The 21,911-nt window shown below is 37.0% G+C and overlaps 2 protein-coding genes across 32 annotated transcripts in view; one reads left to right on the top strand and one right to left on the bottom strand.

The window, feature by feature from the left end:
• The window catches only part of LOC144969605 (uncharacterized), a 119,209-nt gene extending 113,768 nt beyond the window's left edge, over window positions 1–5,441 (top strand). For 30 of the 31 annotated variants that reach the window (XM_078908901.1, XM_078908879.1, XM_078908842.1 and 27 more), the window contains 2 exons: window positions 506–642; window positions 1,270–5,441. In XM_078908901.1, coding sequence (XP_078765027.1) covers window positions 506–610 — 105 coding nt within the window. In that variant the 3' untranslated portion in view covers window positions 611–642; window positions 1,270–5,441. The remainder of the gene's footprint in view (window positions 1–505; window positions 643–1,269) is intronic. The other variant, XM_078908899.1, reaches the window with a different exon arrangement.
• Window positions 5,442–5,935: 494 nt separating this feature from the next.
• The window catches only part of LOC144969594 (uncharacterized), a 25,912-nt gene continuing 9,936 nt past the window's right edge, over window positions 5,936–21,911 (bottom strand). Inside the window, exon 5 of the mRNA XM_078908741.1 lies at window positions 5,936–20,824. Within this exon, the coding sequence (XP_078764867.1) occupies window positions 8,692–20,824 (12,133 nt within the window). The 3' untranslated portion in view covers window positions 5,936–8,691. The remainder of the gene's footprint in view (window positions 20,825–21,911) is intronic.

The following is a 21,911-nucleotide window of genomic DNA, read 5'->3' as shown; positions in this document are numbered from 1 at the left end:
GGTAGCAAGAAATTTTCCATTTCACGCTATAGTAACCAGGATAAACTCTGGCTCCATTGGCCTAATGGCTCTGAAAGACTCCTTTTTAATCCCTATTGTCAATTTAAAAGAAAGAAAGAATTACATTTTTTGTTTGTTTTTGTTTTTTTTTTGTTTTTTGCCATGTGAAAAATGGATAGTCCTTATTTTCTTGGAAATGCAAACGGTGATAATTCCCCTGGTGCATTCATTTGATTTCCACCCAAAACTTTTAATTAGTAGCTTCATAATAATGTTTTTTTCTTCTGTAATTTCATGTTTTAAAAAAAAAAAATTTTAAAGACTTCCTGATGCTATAGTATTTCTTGATGATTTAATAATTTTAATAATACTAAGAATATTAATATCTTATAATAACATTGATGATAAATAATAATAACTTGTTGAATAATATTTGGATTGTGGTACGAATGTTGTCTTGAATCTGTTTGTTGATATGTAAATATCGATTTTATTAAATCCCCAGGCCTTGAGTGATGCCATTAGATCGGTGACAGAGTTTAACCCTGACATGTCTGTAGAACGCATTGAGTGTGTGCAACAAATTGAAGATGTCAAAGATGGGAAATGAAACCACAAAACCATTATTTAGGAATGTCTTTTGTAAGTCACATTGATTTTTAATACAGTCATCTGATTGGGTGTGTCAAGTGTGTGACATAGTGTCAAGCTCAGCAGAATTTTCTAAATTTAAGAATAAAATCATCTTTCTCGATATCACACCCTCTGTCTGTTTGATCAACTTACGTACTTGGTATAATTTTGGATCTCAAAATCCTTGGGTTTGAAACGGTGTATTCTTAATTACTGGTTGGATAACCCAAATTGTAATAGGGACCCCTTGTAAAGCGCTTTGGGACAGCGTGGCTCAGCGGTACGGTCTTTGCTTCGTACCCAAAATGTACAGAGTTCGACTACCCGCCGCGTTGAACAAGTCACCTAGCCTTAGCTCACTTTGCAGCGCTGCACTGCGGCTGTAGCCTGGGTAATTCCAGTCTTCCTTTGGAATAGACCCTAAGGAAAAATTTCCCCTTAGGGATGAATAAAGGGAAGTTTTAAAAAGTTTTTTAGTGGATATTTCTCAATATAAATGTTCAATTTTTAAAATATTACTCAACTTTTGTTTTCTAAAATCTTTCATATTTTCATTTACTTTTTATTTTACATATTTTCATTTACTTTTTATTTTATTATATATATATATTTTTTTTTTTTTTCTGTTTTCCACAGAATAAAATTTCAGATGTGTTTACATAATATATATATCAATATACAAAGACCAAGGAGAGAAAGGGAAGTGAGTTAATGACTGCAGAGCTCAGGTGTACCAGCATTTGGCTAACATTTCTGTGTACCCAGAAATTAATAGATTGATTGATTTTATACCATTTTTTCAACTTACTTGGCAAAGTTAGGTTTTAAATTATTGAGATATTTTATGTTTGAGTCCATAGTGGCTAATGAGTTTTTTTTATAAACTTGATGTTATAAGGAATCTGCGGCTTTATGAACGGTTTTAAAATCTTCTTTCCTGCTCAGCAACTCTTTCTTTTGCTATTTAGATTCTTTCCTATGCTGAGAAATGCAACCTTTTTTTTTTTCCTGCTAAATTGTTAACTAAGATTTTTAGAAATTGTTGATAATTCCCTAGAAGTTATTTGAAAACCTGTAAAGTTATATACGCTCTCTATATTTATTTGCCAAATATCTGAGACTCTGACATATGTTAGTTGTATGTTGATTCTTAATTTAATATGTTTTGTTTTCTGAATATTTATGTTGAATTGTAAATGATTTTATAATTTTTTGTCCATTCCAGATTGTTTATAATTTATGGATTGATTTGTGAATTGTTTGGGGGGAGAGGGGGGGGGGGTTGTCTTTTGACCTCCCATTGGGTAGGGATGTCACCTTTGCTTTGTCTTTTATCGCCTATATCTAATTTCCTTTTCCAAGTTCTTTTCTATCTTTGTCTTGGAATGGGATTACTTTGTTTTGTCCTGGCCCTGCATCAAGTCATTGGCTGAGAGGAAAACGATCAAATGTGTCTTGTTTGTTTTGGGAGATGATTTTTTTTTCCTCTGTAAATCATCTCTCTGTTATTGTCAAGTACTGATAATTACTTTTTTAAAAACTCGATTCTGTGTAAACATTTAATTGTTTTCCTCTCAGTGGAATCCTTTGCTTGCATCTGGATGGGATTTTTTGGTTAGCTCAAACTTAATACATTGATAGTTTACTCTTGGAATTTACTTCTGTCTTATTTGAACTTGTCCCCTTTGTCTTTCTCGTTTGCTTATTATTGTATATCTGAAAATGTTACTATTCTATTTTCTTCTTTTTTTTTTTTACAGGCGCTAAGGTGACCTATAACTGTCACAAATGCGTTAATCCCTTAAAAACAAAAAAAAAGAAACTTGAGAATTGTTTGTTACGTTTATGTAGTCTTGCTCCTTTTTGCACAAAAAAAAAAAAAAGAAAGGAAGTTATAATTTTCCTTTTTAGTCAATAGAAATATTGACCAAAAATTTACAATCTGAATGTAAAAGTGAAATATTGGGACTTTGAATTATTTTAATTGATTGTGTTTATAAGCATTTCAATAAGAATAGATTTATGATTTTTTTTTTTTATTTTTTATTTTTTTTTTTTTTAAAACATGAGATTATTGAAGAGTTAGACACAAGTGATGCTGGGTGTCCAATCCAGTGAAGCTCACACCACTTTCTCCAAGCAATACTCATTGATTTGCCAGATTGTCACTAGCATCCATCCACACTCACATCGTGCCTAATTAAGAAATATCCGGTCACACTACAGTCTCTGTGTAGGACTGTGAGTAGAAATCTGTACACTGACTAAACCATTTTTTTTTTTTCAATTTGGCAGAAACGTTTTACTTTCTTCAAATATCATGGACTAAGAGATGACTATTAATTTGTCTTTCGTTCTTTTCGATTGAGGCTTCTTCCAAGATGTTCCTATTTTTGGCAAGCTAAGGGTCATATTAATTTATCAATGTGTTAAAGATATTGATGAATTATTTGTAGTATTTTAACATTTTCCTCATCAAAATTGAAAATTAAAAACATATACTTTTTGGGGGTCGTTATGTGGCAGAATTCTTTTTCTGTCGGAACAATTCTTTTCTTTCATTTTATTAGCTAGAGAAAGGATGTCGATGGAGTTACAGATGATTGAACAAGTAGATTTTTTTAAAAACAAACAAACAAAACAAAAAAAAAAAATTTTTCTTTGCAAACCATTTTAGCGTGGCTGTTGTTGCGGAACTTGTTTGAAAGTTGATTTTTAGTGTATTGTTTGACAGGCCTGTTTCCACTTGCAGTTTTCTGTTGACCAATTGTGATAGGGAGAGGAGGAATTTCTATAATGATGTTGATACTAATCAGTGTAGTAAGATCTTATTATGTTTTAATTTTTAGCATTGTATATACGTCATTTTTACACATGCTTTTAAACAAATTTCACATCCATAGAGGATAATGGGCCTGATTTATTGCTAGTTGTTCAGGGCGCTCCTAACTTGACTTGCTTGAAATAAAAATGAATATCCGTTACTGCTATGAATTATGTATAAACAGTTCTATGACATCTATTTTCTTCTTGTTGTGTGCAAAGCATACCAGTCCCTTTCATAATTATGTTGACCTGTATAAATGTGTACAGCTTTCACTGAATTTCTATTCCACATGATTCATGACACAGAAGAGGTTTATATGTGAAGCATGAATGAGTTGAACATTTTCAATATGTGTGTTCTTTCCTTGTGAGTTGGAATGGTGGCTAAGAATTTTTTTCATTTTTAATCTACGCATGGAAGCAGTTCTTTAGCTCGCATTTTGCAGAAGTTGTAGCCTAGCATAAATTTGGTGGAAATTTTATATCCACATTGTTTTGTTTCAATATGAACGGTATCAAAGCTTTTTAATCGGATGTTTACAAAACCTACGTGAAAACGTGAGTAAAGTAGAAAATTGACAAAACATGTATAAATTGCTGAACTGAACTGTTGCTTGCATCACAAATTGAATACACGTACGTACCAGCAGACATTTTCCTGCTGATTTTACGTTTGCCCAGAAGCTATATAAAAATGATACGCTTATTATGATGTAACATAATGTAGAGGCTTTGTTCATGGAAATGTAATGCCATCTTTTTGTCTAGCGTGTGTTCCAAGAATTTGTTCTAATGTTATTATCATCCATCATCTCTGACCACAAGACTGTAGATGTCTTACAGCTTCAGCATCATTCATTCTGTGACCACTCTTGTTTCCTGCATTGTATTATTCGTGTCATTTTAAACCTGGCCTTTCATTTACCCGTTCATGATTTATATTTTATAAGGATTATTTCGTTACAATAAATTTCACTCATCACCATTCCTTTTCATCGAATCCACTGATTTTGTTACCCTGATCGCAAATCATCATCACCACCATTTCATTTTGTATTGAATATATTACAGACTTGTCTGCTACCATAAAGTGCGTTGATGTCATTAGGATAATAAGGGACTTGGATCAGATATTTCATGCGCGGATTGGTTTTGATAGTTACAACAGGTTATTTTAAGTAATATTTTGATTAATCTTTTCTTTCGTTTTAATTTTAGCTTATCTTTTATAGGCAGCAATCAATGCTTTCCTCTGTTCTCCTTTTCCTCTCTTGAAACTATATTTTAAAATATTATTTTTAAGCATTTTAGCACTTAATCGTTGGCAGCAAAGTTTGTTTCTATTTGGCAACTCTGTAGATTTCAGAAGCTAAGGTAAAACAGAAATATCATGGCAAGTGGATTTTTCATTGAAAATAACGTTGCAAGTTTTGAGAAACATGTTCCTGGATCTTGAATAGTAGTCACCCTACTTAAATTAATGAGTGGGGAAAAGCAATAAAATTAACATTTAATCATTGCTTAGGGATACATTCTTTCTCCTTGCCTGATTCTTATTTTTTATCAAGAAATAATGAATCTTGTTCGATCTGAAATTTCAAGAAAATTTAAGTGCTACTTATTGCGTTCATTTGTTGTCCATACCACATTATTGTTTTAATTTTTCCCATTTTAAATATTTTAGACGTGACTCAAACCTTGATCCCTTTAGAAATATAAAGCTTGTGTATTTATTTTCTCTCTTTTTTTTAAAATCTTGGCTTCTCTCAAAAACGTTTTTTAGATTTTAAAATGATGTTGCAATCGATTTAGTATCAATACTTAGTGTGATAGACCAAGTCTCTTGGTAAGTTGAAGGGAGCTCAGCACTGCTTACATTTCTCATGCTATCAGCTAATACAATAACCATTATAATGATTATGATAATAATACCATTATAAAATTACAAATTTTACTTTAAATAAACATTCTATAAAAACTTCTTTGTAATGTTGTGTTATATATATATATTTTTGTTTTGTTTTTAATGTCTCGGGGCGGGTGGTTGGATGGGAGCATCACCCTTGAATCATATACCTATGATGTTCGCATGGGTGTACGATCCGATAGTGATGTCGTTTCTTCTTCTCTTTACTAGCCTATCCTGCTTCTTTAGTTTGTGATTGTATTTTTGACAGGGGATATTTTTTTTCTGTAAATCTTCTGCCTGTTTGTTCTTGGTTATTTATAATTTAGCTTATGATATCTTTAGGTTATGATTTTGATTTACATTTGTACTATTTTTGTTAGATTGCTTGTTTTTTTTGTTTCAGCGGTCTCTCATATAACCTCAATTGTGTTGGAAGAGACCTAAAGCAACAAACAAACAAACAAAAAAAAATGTCTCGGGGGTTCTTTTTTTTTGTTTTGTTTTGTTTTATGCCTCTGTGTGGTCTCGTAATATGACACTCTCCTTTGGATCGGAAGGTCTGGGGTTTGAGCCCCAGTCTGAGTCTGAGTGGCACATATATGTGTGTCCTTGGAAAAGGCTCTTTACTCACATTCTCTCTCGATACTCGGCTGTAAAATGAGTACCTGGCCGTTAAAATAACAAGGGTCATGTCTAGTCCTACATGTTACGTGCTGCTGTTGGCCAGGGACCCTTTGTAAAACGCTTTGAGCACGTTTAGTGGATATTTCTGTACATAAAAACTCACATTTTTTATTGGGTTTTTAAAAAGCATTTGAGTGTATGCTTATTGGCGCAGGGACTGTGCGTGCATCCAGACAGGACACAGAGTAAGGTGGTTTTAGACTGAACACAGAGATAGTGTACCTTGATCTATTCTGCCGTACTCTCGAAAAACACTTATTTAAAAATTTTGGCCAGAAAACTCGTCCTTCTAATATCGATCGATTTAAATTACTCTTATCTTGGCAAAAACTCTCAATGGGTTTCCCATTTTCTTTCTTTTTGCTGGCGCTAGTAGTAGCAGTGGTAGTAGTATCGTATGGTGGGGTGACACTTTCAGATCTGTCGCGTCGAGCCAAGCCTTGAATTCATCTTCACATTTGTGAATGGTTTCATAACCTCCATTTAGCTTGGTAACAGGACAGTGGAGCACAAGGTGATCTACATCTTGGGGGATCAGTTTGGCATTTGGGGCATTCTGTTGAGTTGTTTAGACCCCATTTGTCATTTTTGCGGCTGTTTTCGCATGTCTGGAGCGTAGCCTATTTGCAGCCACCCAGTGGCTGGCGCTGGCGCTGCAATGACATAAATGTCGCAAGTGCCGTAAAACCCTTAAAAACAAATACAAACACACCACATATCTTTATTTTAACAGGTGCTTGAAATGACATTCAACAAAGTGTCTCAAGCCGTAGACTTTCAGAATTTAGAGACTGACATTCTGCCTAAAAAAGAATGGCACAAAACAAGGCGACGACCACCACCAATAATGAGTTGTATTCATATTTTATTCATTTGATATTTTGTTGCGCCTTGTATTGTTATGTAATGCTCTAGCACCGGAAAATTCCCCCCCAAAAACAAATCTTTCAAAAAATATAAGTAAGATGGTCTGTTTCTTAAGGTTTTTAATCCTAACTTTGAGGGATGGTCACCAGCGTTGTCATGACTGTCTAGTGATTGTAATAATTAGATATATTGACATCTCGATCTTGTAAACTAATTGAACTAGTTGCTGAGAATTAAATCTAAATTACATGTTAAATTGCCTAGGATTCAAAAGTCTGATGTCACGTCCGCCCGGAAATCAGCAGTTTGGTTCTCAACAAAGAAAATCGGTACTTTGTATTCTTCATGCTGGTTAGAACTTTTTCTTTGTGATCAGAATGAATAAAAGTCAAAACATGATCAGATTTATACGGGTTTTCTCCTCTGGATACACTTTTATGCTCGTCAGAGAAGTATTTCATAAGGACGGTGATGGAGGCAATGGCGTCTGCCATTGTTCCGATAGTTTAGAACCAGTTACTATGCGTCATTACGAGGGAAGTGACATCACGACTGTTGAACCTATTTAGTAGAGGAAAAGTGTAGTTTATAAAACAGTCAAAACAAACTTGGGCCTTTATATCGCACTATCCACTAAACGTGCCCAAAGCACGTCTGACCGGAATTAAGGAGGTCCCGGGTTCGACGATCCCCAGTCGAGGAAGACTGAGGTTTAGGAAAAAAATTTTTCTCTCTTTCTTGCTTTGTCTGGCACTGTTTCATCCTATACATTTTCAAATATTTATCCTACACCACAGTGCCTGCTCCCTCATCTCTCAATTTGATATTTTCAAAAAATAAAAATGGAGATACTCTACTGTCTTTGTCCTCGTGTTCAATGTCTATGTTGTGTGATGCAGGCGAGGGTTCACAGCTTAAAACGTGTACTCTTGTGAAGAATATAACCATTAAATCGACCCAACTACATATAGGTAACCTCTGTGGTGTAGTGGTAGCACGTCTGCCCTGTAATCAGGAGGTCTGGGGTTCGATCCCTAGTCGAGGAAGACTGCTTTTTTGGGGGAAATTAAAAAAAGAAATTCTTTCTTCCTCTGGCACTTTTTTCATCTGCACTTTTTCAGATCTTTATCTTACACAAGTGCCCTGCTCCCTAATTTCTCATTCCTTATGAAAGCACCTTTCCGTATCGTACAAGAACGCATGTACTGCGTCCATTTTGTACTCGATGGCTCTCTTTTATATCAGTCACAGCCTACAGCAGGGTACTCGTTCACAACTAAGTCAAATGGGGTCATTTATTTAAATCTGTCTGAATAACTATACTGTGGCCAGATTTTAAAAAACAAACATTTCCACTTATCTCGTGGCTGATCACTCTCAACATCGCCTGTACTTATAACAAGACGACACATCGCTGAGCCACCCACAGCTTATACTTCCTTCAAATGTCGAAATCATTTATCTAAAGATTAAATACAAACACAGCGAGGAATTTATTCTTATCCTTATGTTTATTATTATATGATCAGATGTTAATATTGAATGTGTCTAAATGTTGTAATCCAGTATGTACATCAAGTTGGTGTGCAACAAACATAATATTGAAGTTTTTCATTTAATGATCGCATCGAAAATGGAAAGATTACTGATGCAAAGAAGTCTGTCTATACATCGCTCAAATTTACCCGTCCGAGTGTGCTGCCATTATGAAATGATGGCATTCGTCGTGTCTTTGATGTGATGTTATGTGCTGCGAAAAGGTTGTGAGAATTCTATGGAGGATTCTTTCTTTTTGATGTTCTTGGAGTCGGTCGAGGTCGCTGACGCTGAAAATCAGTCACATTGTTATGTGGAGCGAGATTGGATCCACTTGCAGTTCTGTATGACGCGGCTCGCATACTGTGGGCAGATGTCGACGCCACGGGCCGTGCCTGAGGTTTATACCAATCTAAACCCATTTTACACGATTTTGAATCATAGCTTGCTCCTTCCTCGTCGTCTACCGCTGCTTCATCTTCCTGTCGTGTCCTTTGGATGGTGTAGCTTTCGGCTTCGCGAGTGTCTCTGGACGTAGAAGGTTGTGGTTCATTTGTTTTAATGACACCGTTTTCCCTTACGTCGTGATATGGCAATTGGTTGTCCCATTTGGATTGATACAAACGTCTAATTTCTTTTTCATCAACCTCGCTCTGACACTGTCGATACGATGTGGCCATTCGGAACCATTTAGACTGCCCATGGCGTTGAATATGATCGTATCTTTGAGACCAAGCCAGTAGATTTCTGCACGGAGTGATGGTATTCCTCCTGTTTGCGTCGTCTTCGTTTAATGTAGGTATGGAAATTTGTTCATCTCCGTGTTTTGAATATTGGTCGAGCAATTCTGAAAGCTGGCAAGGACAAACTTTTTTATCGAAAGATGGTAACTCTGAAATTGGTCTCATTTTATGCCATTGCCATGACAAGTTTTGATTGTTGTCTATTTTCTGACAATTAAACTGGTAAGAATTTAATGACTGCCCACTTTTACTGTTTTGAAAATTATCAGTATCAAAGCCAATTGATTCAAACTTTGAGGAAGTTGACAATATTGAAAATTCATTGGTGTTGTTTTGATCTGACTCTATTTGAATGTTTTTCTCAGCTCCAGTTTGTCCAATCTCATCTTTAGAGACAGTTGACCTCTCAGAAACCGAAAATTCTTCTTTTTCAAGATCTTGGACCAAAAATGCCCTTAGATCATCACCAACGTAAGATTTTGTAAACGAAGGTAGCCCGTTTACCGGTTCAAAATAGTTGCTGTACATATTTGAGTTTATGTCTAGATTTTGAGTGACTTTACTTTGTTGATCGTCATTAGGGTCACATTTTTCAGGAGACGATTGGTTTATCCTGCCTTCTTCCACTTCCTCTTCTCTCTCACCCTCGCCGTGATTGGGGAGTGTGTCAAGGTGGTTGCCATTGCCATTGCCCATTTTATCCGTGAGCCACGTAAGGGTACTTTCCATCGTGCTGTCTACCCAACTCAAATCAATGTCACTGGATGCCTCTGATGCTGAGCTTTTATGGTCCATAATGTCTTGGCGTCCCCTGCTATTTTTCCACAAACTATTCTCATGCCTACGGGGAGTTTCGGTGGAGGTTCCTTTTGGAAATATTAAATCAACGTTCATGTCTACAGGCAAGGATTTCGAAGTTTTAACCTTCTCACGAAGATTTTGGACGGTGTTCTCCACAACCCTGTTTTTGTCCTTTTGTTGAAAGAGTGCTGTTTCAAATTTAGGAGATTTCGTAAAGTTTTGATTTGGCCATGGCTTGAAATCCTTTTTGTCTTTGTTGGAATCACTTTCTAGACTACGCAGTTGTCTCTGAAAATCAGGCAAACCTGTGTCGATGTTGCCAAGTTCATCTGTATCATCAGGCACGCATTGAATGGGAGTTTTCCTTGTTAACAAAAGTTTACTTTGACTTTTCAATTGCGGGTTGAGAGTTCCGAATTGCACACTTTCACTTATTTTCAAAGCAAATTCTTTTGCCCCCGTAAAGATTGACTTCTCATCGGTGTCAACGGTGCCAATTCTGCCAGTTGATTTTCTGTCGTGACTGCGGCATTTACTAAACGATTTCATGGTTGGGCATGTTCTGTCACGTATGTCATCAAATGAAATCAATCTGGACAGCTGAGACATTTTGTCAGAAAGACTTTTGTATTCTTCACTTATCAGAACACCCTCGAGAGATCTGCACCTTGTTGTACTGGCTCGGCGGCTTCGGGCCGGCTTATCTTCGATACAATTACTAACAATAGCTGGCTGGGATCCAGACCGACGAAATGGCCTCTGAGCATAGGGTCGTCTATTCGAATCTTTGCATTTTTTAATCATTTGCGATTCTCCTAGGTTGCTAAAGCGAGGACTATCGCCGTCTCCCATCAGTTTCAAGTATTCTTCAAATTTGTCGTGCTTATCTTCGGATATCACTGCCTCAGTAGAAGAGGATTCATGCGTGTGCTTAATAAGCTCTACTGCGTTGTTCACCATGCGGGATTCCGTTTCTTCTTTCATTTTCAAAAACGACTCAAACTTAATGTCAGGTGGAACTTTTCTTGATTCACTAATTTTCATTTTCTCTTTATAGGCTATGTGATTGGATTGCTCGTTCAAACTATTTGAAGCAAAACATTTTAAATTTGAATATTTACTTTCGCTAGAATGTGGCAAGATTGAATTTTTTTTCAAAATCACAGTAGACTCTGATCCTTGATTGTCAGATAATTTGTTCACGTTATCGAAGACTAAATACTTTAGTTGTTTTTTCTTGTTTTGAGACGAACACGCTTGTTCCCATGTCGTGTTAGTCTTCTTTACATCACCAGAAGAGTTGGACGGTTGTCTAACACATGACAAGGATTTGAGATCTTGAAGCCTAGGAACCTTATGGTTCCCGAGCTGCCTCTCTCCACCACATGAAATTGCTTCCTGCGAGCGTGCCCTCTTTCTATTTTTGGAAACAGTCTTGCTGAAAAAGTGTTTGATACTATGTCTACCCACGGCATTTGCGGCGCTTTTTATCTCCGAAACGAGAAGTGATTCCAAATCTTTGTCCGGGCTTTTACCTGCTTCAGCATTTTCCTCATTGGTCTTCTGCCTGTGTGAATAGGATGGTTCTTCTTGTTGACAGTCCAATTGTCCTGGTTCTTTGACGGTCCTGTTGTCAATCTCATTCTTCATTTCTTTGTAGACCTTGACATCTTGATTAATCGATCCTAAGAAAAAGGCAATATCCTCCAATCGTTTACCCATGCTTTTTATATCTAGACAAGTGTCTGCATTTGTCATATTTTCAAGTCTTTCAGATACTTTTGTTTTATTTTGCTCCCGCAGATGTACATTGCTCTGCAAAATGTCGACTGATTTGCCTTCCCCAAGAACTGGTCTTACGGTTTCTTCACTGCTAGGGACTTCATTGGACGCATTCTTCGTTAAAAATAGAAACCGTGACCCTGTTGGTTTATTTTTGTCGTTGTTGCTCGTATGCATTGCATCATATCCAATGCTCTTCTGACTCAGGGCAATTTTTCTTGCATCAGTAAACATGGCTTTTGATGAATTATTTTCCTCGTTATCTTTAACTATTTTTGAAACTTCCTCTTTTTTAATTTGGAGCCGCTGTAGTCTATCCTTTATTGTTATTATTTTCGCTTTCGCTTTACTTGCTGCTTGGTTTTGACTATATTTAATCTTTTTACCGATTGCATCTTTATCAGGGCTCATCACTTTGTAGCTTTCTGTATTTCCAACGATTGTTTTATGCTCTTTGTTGTTTGCAATTGGATTATGGTGATTATATGCTAAATTTTTGTCAGGTTTTTCTAAAACTTCTTGCTCACAGTGATCAACTTTCATTAAATTAGTCGAGTTTCCTATATCATTAACATTCATTTCTGGTGTGATCCGTATACCATTGTCGGTTATCTCTAATGAACTGCCTTTGTCTATAATGTGAGTCGCGTTTTGTATATCGGCCGAAGGTGTGGCCGTCCCAGTATTTATTGCTCGTAACAATCCACTCTCTTTAATGGAATGAATTGCATGGTGTCTATTTCCAGAAATTACAACTACTTCATTGTGTACCTCTTGTAATGAATTCCATTTCTCCTCGGCTTGAGGCAGATGTTGTAGCCTTCCAGAAGACAAGTCCTTGATGTTGTACTTTACTTCCAATGTATTATCTTTGCATCTATTTTGAGGCTCATGTTGCCCATCTTTTGAAGACATGGGCTTTTTACTTTCAGTCACCGGTAATAAACTGCATTCACCTGTGACATTCAAGACACATTTGTTTTGCCCAGAGGGTTTGTCCTTTTTATTACAAATAAGTTGCACCGAAAGCCCTTTGCCTATTTCATGGGACAGATGACGTGCACCCCCGAAGACTGCTTCTGTTTTATTGTCAGTAACTCGGGATGAACTGGGTTTATCAATGACCTGTAATAGGCGGTCCCTGCCTACAGACGGTGTTGGTTTTTCAATATCTATCGCTTTTGGTGAACTGTGTTTGCGTATAATTTGGATACCATTTTGTTTGTCATCAAAATGATCGTCTTTTCCTTTGTTTTGACCATTAATATCCATGATATTATCCCTGTCTGCTACAACAACTATTTTATCATGAAAAATAGCATCTTTTTTATATGGAGAGTTGAGCTTAGCCTTATAAAACGACCTAATTTGCAATTCTGAATATTTCTTCCTAATTTTGTCAAAGATTTGATCGACACTTTTTGCATTTTTATCTTCATCGAAACGTTTTGAAGTATCTGTGTATTTGTTTAACGACTCTGATTGTCTAGACAATAGTCCAAGTCCCTTTCCGGTAGAATGATCTGGCGGTTCGAATTTGGAAGGAGACCTACCACATTCCAGAGAGATATTGAGATCTTGTTTTGGACCAAGTAATATTACACTCGATGTCAGGCCACCCTTCTTAGTGTCCGTGATCGAGTGGTGGTTGGTGGAATAATATGTCTGCAATGTGTTTTTATCACTTTTATCCACAGATGCTGTTTTATTTGCACATTGTTCTCTATGGCTTGGTTGTCGTATTATTTCTGTCTCTTTTTTAACAACGGATATATTTACAGAGTCCATTTGAGTGTTCTTCTGATTATCACCTTTCTTACCGTTTGTATCGGGTAATAAACGTATGTCGGCCATTTCCATTTTTATACTCGGGTCCATGGCTTCTAACCTGAACGCCCTGATCTTTTCTAATTTTCTTATCTGTTCACTGTGGTCTTGCATCAGATTATCTGTCTTTTGATGCCAGTCTCGTTTGGAACTATCAAAATTATATCGATCACATCTGAATGGAAGAGATATCGCGTCCAAATGGTTTTGGTCCTTTTCGTGTTTTTTCATCTCACTGACTTCATTTGTATGGTCATTGCCTTTTGAACGAGTGTAAGAAGGATCATATTGTCGAAGATTAGACGCTAGCATGCAAATCCTTTCTGAGCTAGGACATTTTCCAGATGGCATGGCTTCTTGACGGACATGTAATTCGTTGTTTATAGCTCCATCAATGTTAAAATCAGTTAAATCGTAGGAGACTGATGTTTTATCTAACCCGACCGCTTCTTCAGATGGCAATGCATCCTCAAGACATGGTAGCGTTTTTATATGATTCTTCACTTCGGTTGATATGAAGGAGTCTTTCGTTAATGTATATGTGTGATTTATACTATTTAACTTATCTTGAGTATCTGGACGCATGTCTAATTTGTTTGTACTATAAAGGGCAAGTTCCTTCGTCAACCTAAGTGGGTTTTGCCTTGTCTCTTTCGACTCACTCCCTTGGGATGACGAGTCTGGCAGCTCCGGGTGTCTCTCGACTACAAATGTTTCCCTGTTGATTCGACGATTTTCGCCTTCGGTCATTTTTTGTGAAATCAAACAAGGCTCTTTCGATAGACTCTGTATGTCTGTCAACCATTTCTTTTCAAAGCTCGAGATTTCCTCTGATGCTCCGTATTGTATGCTCTGTGTGTCATCTTCCAAAGTTTTTCTGTCAGACAATGCATGATAATTCCGCACTCTCTGTCCCGTGTTTGAATTGCTTTTAACGAGTAATTTTTTATTAGATTCGTGATTACAACTTTTGATTACTTGTCCATATAGTTGTTTCGATTGACCGTCTCCTCCTGTTGGCGTTGGCTTCCCACCATATTTCGACCAATTATGTGGCAAAGGATTCTTTATAGAAAGGTTTTTGGATTCTGAGCAACGTTTTCTAACAGAAATCCCGTGACTCGATGATGGATTGTCTACTGTCAACTTGCATTTAGAATTTATTTTGTCACTGTCTTGCTGTTTATTTGGCTTGGTGTCTGAAATCTTGGTGTCTTGACTTAACATCTCCTGACCATGATTATCTACAATAAGACGGTGCCCTAGTTTTCTATACACATCTTCTCCATTTATGTCTCTTTGGATTCTGGTGCCTTTTGAGACAATAAGGGTAGGGATGTTATCATCGTTTTGAGATGGTTTGTCTTTTAATTCATCATTTTCCAGATTTTTAAACGTGTTTGTGGCATTTAAAACTTTTATTTTGTAATCTTTTAAATCCCGAGTAAGCATTCTATTTTCCATAGATTTTGAATAGCTAGGGTTGTCTCCAATGCATTTTAGAGACTCCAAACTGTCAGTTTTAATGCGAGAATGGCAATGTTCTCCCTTAACTAATTTATTTTGCATAGCTGTCTTTTTACACGTTCTCCTTTGATGCATATTCTCCGCTATTTTTGCTTCCGTAAGTTTGAATGTTTCTTCCAAGCCATAAACACCCGAAGTTAATAATGGATTATTTATGTCATTTTTAGTTTTTGTCTTAGACATGCTCCTGATTGTAGTTAAACACTTTGGTTGAACATCTTTGACGGGTGACGCCGGTTCCGTATCATCGTCCTTAAAGTGTGCATCTGATTTGATTACATTCGATTCTTGTGTGTAATGCACCACAGGGATGAAGCATGGTTTGGTGTGCACAGCTGATGGAATACTTAAGGGTGAGTCGTCGGCTTTATGATGACCTTCCTCTGCATCTACTAGATATCGGTTTAATGTATGATCACTCATTGAGTATGATGCGTATTGATTCTTTGTCGTGAGTGAGAGAGACTCCGAGCTGTCGTCATTAACAAGGATATGATGTTCCCCTCCAGTAACTGTTCGACTCCTGCAAATGGATCTTTGAGAAGATTGTTTAATGACAGTTTTCTTTATTCGCACAGGTTTAACACAGGGTAATTTATTGCAAACAAATGTTTTATTCAGGTCTTGACTAGTTTGACTGACGTTCTTTGTAATTTTTGTGGCCGAATCTTCTTTACTTTCATTATTTTCCCCGGTTTCAAGTTTTACCGGACGATCAATTTGCTTATTCAAGACCATATCATCACCGGCGTCGAATTTCGTGTTCGGTTTATTCACTTTCGAATTTGATGGTTTTTGCTGTTTCAGTGTACGATTAACCAAAACAAGTGAATTGTATTTCATATTTTGTGAGCACGTCTCGAGACTGTCGCTTTTAGCGATATCATAATGTATCACTTCTGTGCTTTGATTTTGAGCTCCAAGCTTTACTGACGCTCTTTCGTATTTACTTTCATCATTCCTATTTGGGTCCACATCTCTCTGTTGTTCAGATTTGTGAGTCTCCTTGATGTCCTCCGTCTTCCATTTCTGGATAATATGGCTAATTTTTGTTTGACTCTCAGAGACGTTAATCATGTTCTGCATCTTTTTTGTCCGTATTTTACCTTTTTGGTTCCTTTTCTCATCGGGGTCATAACCTTCAGCGAATGATGTTTGTTCGATTACGTTTTTCAACTGAGTCTGATAGGTATTATTTTTGATGCTATCATCCGGTGTTTGTTTCTTTATCACATCACTGTCAGTGAAAATGCTTACGGTCGTATCGATGACTTTGTTGGTCGATTGTTTCTCGGTTCCAACAGAAATATTCAGTGAGTCCTTACTTAAGGATAACGAACCTCGTGGACTTGATTCTGAAATTGAAATGGATTCCGGGCTGCTTGCTCTGAACAAGACAGGACAATATTGTATTTTCATTGTTCGGTTTTGTTTATCAACTTTTGGGGAAGCTTTCTTCTTTTTCTTTACGTCCTTCTCTTTTAACTTTACATCTGAGTGCCTATTAGTCAAATCGATGCCTTCCAGGCCTAAGGCGCTCAGTTTTAAAATATTTGGTTTCTGTAACGAGTTTTTAGGAAATAGTTTGATAGGCCTCTTTTCTGATAAACAAATAGCGTGATTTTCTTGTCCGTCTTTTGAGCTAAAAGATTGTGATCGTGACTTGGTATTGCAAGTCATTTCACTTATCCCCTTATCCTTGTTCTCATTGTCGTGATCTTGTTCCTCGTTATTTACCGGACTATTGTCGTTCAGAATGGTTTGGCATTTGTTGGATAGCTTTGGAGACTCTTTGGTGCCTTTTGATTTTTCAATATTTATTTCATCCTGGGTGTTTGCAATGGTATCGTTAGTTCCATCACTTTTCCCCTTTTTCTGAATTGGGCCTTTTCTTTTATTAAGTCCGTCCTTTGATTGATCTTTTTTCATGACCAAAGCTGGACGCATTTTATTTTTGGACGCGATTGTTTCTTTACGTAAAGCATTCAAAGATGTGAGAATCTTGCTTGAAAGTCCTTGTTTTTTAGTTTGTATCATACTTGTTTTTTTATCCATTTCATTTATTTCTTTGGTATCTTCACTCTTCTTAACATTTTTCTTTTTTTGACAAAGAGTTCCCTTCGATGGTGAATTGTCGATCATTTTCAATGTATTTTTATCGAAACCTTTATTTTGTGCTGATAAAGCCATACACATTTTCTTTTGGGGCTGTTGATTTTTAGTTGTTAGAGTCCCATTTACTCTTCCGACTGACTTCACCTCTTTGATATCGTCGCATTTGTTCATTGAATTCTTCTCCCGGGAATGCTTTCTTTTTTTGTTCATTCGAGGGCCTGATACATTTTTGCCAACAATTTTTTGTTCCTGATCTCTTTGTAAACAGCGTTTCTTATCGGAGACAATGTTTTCTTTCCCACAACTGTATGTGGAAGAAGAGAACAGCACGGAGAATGAGCTGATCCTTTCACTAGAAGAAGAGTACACAGAGGCTCGTCGGATAGCAACAGAGGATCCTGACCTTTCTTTGTGTGGTTCGTTTTGAGGCATTCCATCATCGCTATTTGGAGATTGGTCATCACTTGCTTGAATTGGTTGGCTAAGACCGCGTTTGTTTATAGAGTTCTCTAGTTTTAAAATAGGTTTAATCCACATACGGGGATCGGTTTTCGAACCACACATTTTGGTGTTCATTTCTGAGGTTGGCTGAGGTTTTTGGAAGGGGTGTTTACCTTTTGAAACCATCTCACAGTTATTTTTTTTCATTGACGATGTTTTTCCTTTACCTCGTTCGCTTATATTAGTCGAAGGATAGCAAGGAGGTTTCCTGCTATCTGAGGGATATTTTTTGGAAAAGGAATTGCTTGGGGGTTTAGTCTGTTGACTCGTTTGGCTTTTTAGGTCAATTGAAATACTATGCGAATGCTCAATTCCTTTATCGGTAGTCCAGCCGTCTAGAAAATCCCCGTCTAGTTTTGTTGATGGCGCATCATTCCACTCATTTGACAAATTCAGCAGTTCCTGACCTGGATCTACTTTGTTCTTGTCGATTTCACTGATGTCAATGTTGTCGTAGAGATCGGTAAAGTTCAGAACAACCTTTTCAGCTGTGAATGGTGCGATTCCATTTTTATCATCTTTGCGTTCTTGTAAAGATTGCCTAGAGGACTTCTTACGTTTACCATCAGGATTTGGCGTGTGTTTCTTCTTAATAGGCAAACTCTTATTATTGACAACAGGTTGGCATGACATGCCCATGGGTTTGATTACTGAGCGGACCTTTCTACTTTGACCAGCTCCGCATTTTTTGTCCGGGTTCCCGAATGGAGGATGGCGTTCGTCATTGATATCGGTTTGGACCCGAGCTGGTAAACAATAGTCCTCTCTTTCTGCAAATTTAGCCTTTTTGCTTGTACTTGAAATTGGTACGTTTGTGCCAAATCTGATCCTGGTGTATGGTTTCTTGGTTTCACCTTGTTTTGGCATACAAAGTCTTTCTTTACATTGTCGCGTTTTCTCTTTTTCATCGAGAAACGAACGAAGCGATTTCATGCCTTGGTTCGGAAGTTTGTAAGAATTACTTCTGAACTCACCACATTCGTGTGATTTACTATCAAATGCGTAGGTATTTGGCGGAGGAACGCTTTTCCTTAAAATGTACGGCTGTTTGAAAGATCCTTCCCTAACGAGATCATGAATTATTGTGGCTTTGTTTTTGTAGTTCGGCCTGTTTATCGCGCTTTGAAATGAGTTATCAATGTGAGATTTGATTCTATTGGTCTGATATCGACCGCTGTGTTTCACGAGGATAGATTTTTGTTTAGATTGTTTCTCCAAAAATGACGATTCTTTTAACCCATGCACAAGTTGGAATGGATGATGATGTACGTTTTCCTTTTGCGCAAATTTGTTCAGGATTGTATCAGGTGAAAGTCTGGAAGGAGAGATTTGGGAGTTAACTGCTTGTGTATGTTTGTCGTGGATTATATGAGGTGAGAGTCTGGAGGGAGAGGAGTGGGAGTTTAATTCATTGTATTTCTCAAAAACGTTTTTAATTTGACTAGCACGTCGGCGTTTGAGAAGAGGCCTAAGCAACTGTTCATTGCTGAAAGCATCACAGAATAATTTTTGATTAGCGTTTAACACTTTCTTTTTTGTATTGGGATTTATTACGGTCGCCATTTTATGTTCTTTAGGTCGGTTGCATTGTGATTTTCTTGAAAGAAAAATATTTGGCGATTCTATCTGTTGTCTCGTTCCACTTTTGCTCCTTTGAACTGGAATATTGCAAAGTTCTTTAGGTTTTACTTCCATTATTTTCTTTTTCATATTCAAAAACGTTACATCCGAAATTTTATTTGGTCTCAACATAATGCTCTTTTCACGCGGTTCTTTTCCTGGAAGTAAAATTGTTTGCTCTTGGGAACAGTTTACTTCATCGTGTATCAAAGAACCTATCAATTTTTGGTCAACTTTATGGTCTTTACCATTTTGAAATCTGTTTAACGGAGACTGCGGAATGGGTACATCTTTTCGCTCTTTAATGACGACGTCATTTTTAATTGTTTTTACGCTGTGCATTAGTTTACGTCTGTATCGACATATCATGTCAGATGTACCTCTATGAATAATGCATTTACCATCGCCCGGACATTTCTTACATGCCGTTCTTAATCTTAGCAATTTCGTCCCACCATAAGCGTGAAACCTTAGATTCTGGCTGTTTTCTTCTATCGGCTTGTTTCTTGTTGATGGAAACTTGTATATCAGAGGAGTTGAACATTGAGTGTTATGAACTGAGCTCTGCTTTTCAATATTTTTGTTATGACCTACACTAGATAAGGTAAAAGACTTCAAAAAATTGGCACTTGGTGTCTCGCTTTTTTGAATTTTGTCTGAAACCAATATAGGCTTGATTATGTTCTTTTTCATAGGAACCGTTGTCTCAATGTCCTTGTCTATCTGAGCATTTGTTTTCGAAAATATGCTTCTTTTCAAAACGATTATATTCGCACTAGGATCTGGGTAGTCCATCGCTTCTTTGCTTGACTTCTTGTTTTCACGTAAAGAGATATTTTCTTGTAATTTAAACTTAGATTCAAATGTGTCAGATTTCGAAAGACCTTTTGTACAGAACGTCTCAAGATTATTCTTTGGTATGTCGGACTTGGATTCGGCTTGGGAAAGTTCCTTTGGAGAAGATTTTCCCATATTCTTGGCGAATCCGGATTTGGATTCGATTTTCTCTAGTTTGGAAGGATCCTTCTGGAAAGATGTTTCAAGAATATTTTCGGCGAAAACAGATTTTGGTTCACTTTTATCTGATTTGGAAAGTTCTTTGTGGAAGGATGTGCCAAAACTATTCTTGGGGAGACCAGTTTTTGGCTCAGTTTTGTCTGATTTGGAAACATCAGTTAGGATTGATGTTTGATTGTCGGTAAAAATTGATTCTCCCGGGATTGTCGTTGAGGCGTTACCCCTCGATACTGTCCGGTAAATGGACGTCGGTGAATCAGACGTTGTATATTGCCATTTCATAGATTCTTTTAATGTGTTGACTTTTACTCCATCCTCTCCACAAGAGTAAAGCGGCACTCTCTGATCAAATAGCTTCTTTTCATAGGACTTTTCTGAATCCGCGATGATGTATGTTGACGTAGAGAGAACGTTTTGTTGGGCGTTTTTCTCGCATCTGAAATACAATAGGTGCTTAAGTTATGACTTCAATGAAAAAGAATAAGATAATAATGGAAATGATCTCTATAGCGCCCACTCCCGTTCAGTGGCAACTCTAGGCACCTGTTAGAAAACTACTTATACTAAATGTTAGAAAGTATGATATCTCATGGTAAAAATACAATTTCATCAGTAAATATAGCCAAATAGATATTGAATAAATGCGCTGGATCAACTTATGCCCGAGACTGAATACTCTTTTACATTGAGTCGAGTGAAGGGCTACCTCATGAGACCAGGTATAGATTGTCATAAAGGCATTGCATGAAATACGTTTTTAAGCAAAAGTGTTTTATTATTTCTCATAAATGGATCTCAAGGAACAAAATGTATGGGAATTCCAGTGCTGGGGCCAGCATGATAGAAGGAACGTTGTGATAGTTTTGAATGACCTTTTCTTAGAAGGCACAGTTAGAAGTTGAAGATTGCTTGATCTCACTGGGAGACACAGACAATATATTCACTTACACACACCATATAAAGACATACATTCAAAAATTAGCAAACTTCAGGTTGCTCAAAATAACGCAGCCAGGCTCATTGTACGCAATAACAAAAAATACCCGTCAGCAACTCTTCTTCTCCGTGAGTTACATTGGCTTCCTGTGGAAAAAAGAGTTGCCTATAAGATTTGTACTGTTGTCTACAAATCCCTGAGCACGAACAGTCCCTCCTATATTAAAGACCTTCTAAACATATATGTCCCCAATAGAAACTTGAGGTCAAGCAATGACCAATCAATCCTTGTCAAACCTAAGCCATTGCGTAAAATAGGTGAACAGTCTTTTCAATTTTCGGCCCCCCATTTTTGGAACTCTCTTCCATCACACGTGAGATGCTCGGATTCGTTGACAACGTTCAAATCTCGCTTAAAGTTTTATCTTTTTACGTCATAATGTTGCAATATTATTTTCATATTTTGTTGTTGTTAAATTGAATTCGTATCACGTTTCCTTCACACTTGTCTCACTGTAATATGTTTTGTTTTATATCACTGTAAAGCGCTTAGAGCCTGTGACAACGGGGTAAAGCGCTATATAAAT

Source organism: Berghia stephanieae, chromosome 1 (genome assembly GCF_034508935.2).
Source record: "Berghia stephanieae isolate SIO BIC M18660-M18661 chromosome 1, UCSD_Bste_1.3, whole genome shotgun sequence".
In the NCBI taxonomy this organism is placed as follows: Eukaryota; Metazoa; Mollusca; class Gastropoda; order Nudibranchia; family Aeolidiidae; genus Berghia; species Berghia stephanieae.
Note: the sequence above shows the minus strand (reverse complement) of the source record. Positions and strands in the feature narration are given on the sequence as shown.